This window comes from Sceloporus occidentalis, unplaced genomic scaffold, assembly GCF_023333645.1.
Source record: "Sceloporus occidentalis isolate IW3139 unplaced genomic scaffold, rSceOcc1.0.p SCAF_1, whole genome shotgun sequence".
NCBI lineage: Eukaryota > Metazoa > Chordata > Lepidosauria > Squamata > Phrynosomatidae > Sceloporus > Sceloporus occidentalis.
In genome coordinates this window covers 95,504,349-95,508,984 of record NW_028316981.1, presented here as the reverse complement: position 1 = coordinate 95,508,984, position 4,636 = coordinate 95,504,349, and the positions used below count along the sequence as shown (strand labels likewise).

The 4,636-nt window shown below is 40.7% G+C and overlaps 1 protein-coding gene across 1 annotated transcript; it reads right to left on the bottom strand.

Moving 5' to 3' along the window:
* Positions 1-2,986: 2,986 nt before the first annotated feature.
* SMIM32 (small integral membrane protein 32) lies at positions 2,987-4,001 on the bottom strand. The gene has a single exon (XM_089503116.1). It carries the CDS (start codon positions 3,708-3,710, stop codon positions 3,390-3,392), a length of 321 nt encoding a protein of 106 aa, XP_089359242.1. The 5' UTR covers positions 3,711-4,001; the 3' UTR covers positions 2,987-3,389.
* Positions 4,002-4,636: the final 635 nt, after the last annotated feature.

Sequence of the window (4,636 nt, the reverse complement as noted above, 5' to 3'; positions counted from 1 at the left end):
GCATTCCTTTTGTCTATTTCCATGAAGGAAGGATCATAGCATACAATTATTTATTTCATTTGTTATTAGTTACATTTAGATCCTGGGCTCAAAGCATTCTATCTTCACAACAACCCTGTGAAGTAGAAGAGAGAGCAAGAGAGAAGTGACAGAACCAAGACTGCCCAATGTGTTTCATAATCCAGTGGGGGCTTGAACATGGATCCCCCAAGTTTCAGTCCAATACTTTAACCACTTCATTACACTGGTTCTGCACAATGCTGGGATTGGATCCCAAAGATATTTTTGGGCCCTGGAAACTCTTAATTAATAATAATAATTTGTTTTATTTATATACCGCTATTCTTAATTCTTTTTCCCCAAGGCACCAGAAAGGAATGGAACACACAAGTGCAGATCAAATTGGACAGGCATATAAGGTATCCAGCCCTTCCATTGTTATATATTTATCACTACGGGAGCTAAAAAACTAGCTTTGTTTATACAGGTAGCTGTTACTAGCTCTCCAGACTTTCAAATTAAATTGACAGGGCTACTGTTTTGTTTTTAAAGGATAAGCAATACTTTTCTAAAAAGCAATTAAAGTGAACATTCATTTTTGCACCATTATTAGCTAAATAATATTTTAATCGTTGTGCTTCATCTAAGCTTCAGCAGTAGGAGGCTAATACTGTAAGCTTGAGGAAATGTAACATCATGCTGAGACCCAATGAAGTCTTGATTAGTCATTTAATTGGCTTTTTATACAGAATAATACCCTGGGAGTGATATCAATACCAAATAGGTGAGCATGGGCTATTTTTTTAAAATGATAGAATTTTGGATTGCTTCTGCAAATCCCAAGCTTTATAAACAGTTGGATAATTTACAAGGAGATTATGTGTTTCTTCTATATCATAAAATATAAGGTACAGTAAATGTACTACTTTAATGCATACCCTATTTTCTAATCTGGAGAACAAGGTATCTGTGATTCTTTAGCAGTCAGTCCAGCTCATCACAGTCTTTCCTTGCTAGCAACAGATCTCAATCCCAGATTCCTAAAGCATTTCAGACAGTGAAGTTTCCTGGTCTTCCAGCCTGAGCTTTTATCTGAAAAGAAATGCCTCGAGGAAATATTTGTGTCTGCACCTAGTTACACTTTACAGAGAATTCTGCCTTTTTCTGTGCTGTTCCCTTTCATGGTAAAGTTCTTAGAATCAGTACCAAACATGGCTCCTGTGCCTTTACATCATAAGCAGAAGACTAAATTCCACACCACTGCAATACTTGTGCTGAAAGAAACTACACTTGCCCAAATCCTCTTTTTTTTAAAAAATAAAAAATATAGAAATATGTACCACTTTCAGTGACCTGATGACTTGTGGGAATCCTGTTGCGTGCTCCCTGCCATTGTTATTTAGCACTCACATCCATACTATCATTTTTGATGGATAATCAACTCAATAGGACCAGCCTTCTTAGATTCCACATTATCCTAAGATGTAAAACTAATTTATATTTATGCTTCTTGACATCCACCTTTTAGCTACTGGGTTGGCACCAATTCAGTACCTATAGTGCCTACATCAATGGACTTGGCAAAAAAATATTTGAAATTTAGAGACTTTCAGGCTCCCTCTTAATTTAGTGCAATCCTCTAAATACTGGGATTACAATTCTGAAGAAAATTTAAAATCCTTTGCTTACGGATTGAATATGACATATATACCTTGTTAATGTGGCTGCTGTTCTGTGCCTTCAAGTTATTTTCAACTTATGGTGACCCTAAAGTGGGTTTTTCTATGGCTGAGAATATATGACTTGTCCAAGTTCACCCAGTGAGTTTCAATGGCTGAGTAGGGAACTGAACTCTGATTTCCAGAGTTGTAGTCTGATGCTCACTACACCACGGTAGCTCTCACATTTTGTTAACAGATAGGAATATAAACACACTATTGCTCAAGGAGCTTTAATTGTCAATCAGTAGAAGTCATATTGCCTGTGATAATAATGCAGTGACTGAGCTGGATTTGTGCCTTAGTTCTGGATGGTACCGAAGCAGTCGCTTCAGTGTATTCTTTATCTTTGGAATACTGGAATTTTATGCCAGTGCTTACATATAATGCATGTGTTCTTCTCTAGTTTACTATTTTCTTTAACTTATTGGGTGATAATGCTATTCTTTGTCCTTATCCTTCTCCCACATTCAGAGGTGGTGGTCTTGTACTGACAAACTGGGAAGTTAAGTGAATGGCACTTATTTCTGAGTAGACCTGTATCAGGCTGAAATGTTAAATGAGAATTCCCAACTTTTCCCCATGTAAACATTTAAATACAATTAATTAAAGACAATGGACCTTTTTCTTGACATAACAAGTAAACACACTATAACATGGACCAGATCTAAGTTTTAAAGAGCAGAAAGAGATTGGTTAGGACTGGAAAAATGCAGTTGCATAACCAAGGCAATGGGGCAAACTACAGAAAGTAGTGAAGGCCCCTTGTCTGACATTAGACAATGGAATTATCCACTGTTTATGGGTTTTATACAGAAATATTTTTTATATTTTAATGTATCCTAGGTATCTAATCTTTTCCATATTCTTGAGATCCAACAGCCATCCCCTGCACCTTGCATGATTCTAGACATAATAAATATAACTGTGTCATTATAACCTTGAAATTTGACCACTATACAACAACATTCAATAGAAAGAACCAAAGCAGACACTAAGCCACACTTGAGAGAGTTGTTTTTTTTTTCCTGTTTTAATTTCTACCACCACACTGTGATGTATACATTGTGGTATGAAAATCAAAGGTTGCTGGGGCAGAGAAAAATCCTGGTTCCTTGGCATAACAATGTTAAGAACATAATTAAGAAATAACAGATCTTTCAGACACCCAGGCAGCAGCGTCACCAGCAGTTGACTACCTGTCTTTCTCAACACAAAGTCCACTATACAATAATGGATTTAAAAAAAACAACAACAACAACCAGGAATCACATTTGCTTTTATACTTTTGATCCCTGCAGTCTGAAATGGAGTGGTACATGTGCCATGAGATCCCAGTGAATTGCGCAAATGCTTGACTTGTGCAAATCAGCATGAACTCTTTTTATGTGAATCCTATTGCAGTCAACCCTACTCCCACCCCTCTTATACACAAGTTAAATAAGTCTTTGCATTGTCATACAAATTCGTACAGTGTTAAAGAACCCCCTCCCACATTTCTTTCAGCTTTGGTGCTTATGAACAATCCTATTATTTCTCAGTGCTTGCCTCCCCCCAGTAGCACACAGAAACAAGCTCCTATTACACAAGTATTCAGGAGCATGAGACCCTTGTACTGACATCCAACAAAGTGTTATAGTGGACATTTCCCCTCTCCCTGTCTAGGCTCTGCTAGACAGCTTGTGTTTTCCAGGGGCTCCTAGCTTCTCGGAGTGATCTGTCATAAGGTAGCGTGGCAAAAAAAGAATTTTTCAGCTGGCAGTTAATAAAAAGTACAATAATAGTCACAGCCAGGAGTAGGAACAAGAAGAGGACAATATAAGTCACCAGGTCTGGCTTATTTATCTCACCTTCTTTTAACACTCTGGCAGTGGGCATGTAAAAAGCCGAAGAGCTGACAGGTCTCTGGGTGCTCCCAAGAAAAGGAGTGTTGCTCTGGATGATCAGATGGGGGTCCGTCGCCCCAGTGGAGTTGAGAAATTCCCCATACATTGTTCTTCCCTGGTTAGACGACTTCCTTGGTGCTCCTAAGGACCCAGTGTTAGGTAATTAAGAGCAAACCACCCTGACACATTCTGTATATGAGGAGGACATTTTTTATAAAGGAGGTGGAAAAGACTGGGAACAAGTTGGTCCCTTTACAATATTCTTGGAAGGTCAGAGAAGAAGGCACATGTAAGTTGCCCCAACACAGATATGTTTCAGCCAAGAGGTGATGAGGATATCCACTTGGCTGTTTCTTCTACAGCTCCCACAGGTAGACTGGCTACCTGGATATTGGGGGGGGGGGGGGGAGGAGAAAAAAGGTTGAGAATAGGTTGGTCCCCTTGCTTACAGTATCCTTGGAAGCTCAGGGAAGGCACCCTTCTACAGGTACGTCTCAGCCAACAGATGATGAGGACATCTGCTTGGAGGTTCTTCTACACCTCCCACAGGTAGACTGTTTACCTGTATATCAGGAAGGGGGGAAAGGTTCAGAATAGGTTGGTCCCCTTACAATCTCCTTGGAAAGCCAGGGAAGGCACCTGGAGCTCCCCTCCCTCCAGGTGTGTCTCAGCCAAGAGGTGAGGAGGGCATCTGCCTGGAGCTGTCTTCCTCTTCTTCTGCAGAGCGGTTCCCTGCAGAGGCGAACAGGGCACAGCCTTGAAAACTTCTGCAAGAGCAGATGGGGCACCTCCAGGACCCAGGACTTAGTTTTCCCCAAGAGAGAGGAAGAGGGGACCTTCACTTGCTTTGCAGCCGAGAATCCCAAAGAGAGAGGTCCCAAACTCCAAGATCAAGGCCAAAAGAGCCACGTCCAGCAGGAGAAAGAGAGCCTTCTCTGGCATAGCGCTGGCTTTCCAGTGGAAAGGTGGCTCCTCTGGAGCATGAGGGGGGCTGCTCCTGATCTCGGGGGGAAGGAGGAGGAGGAGGACAAT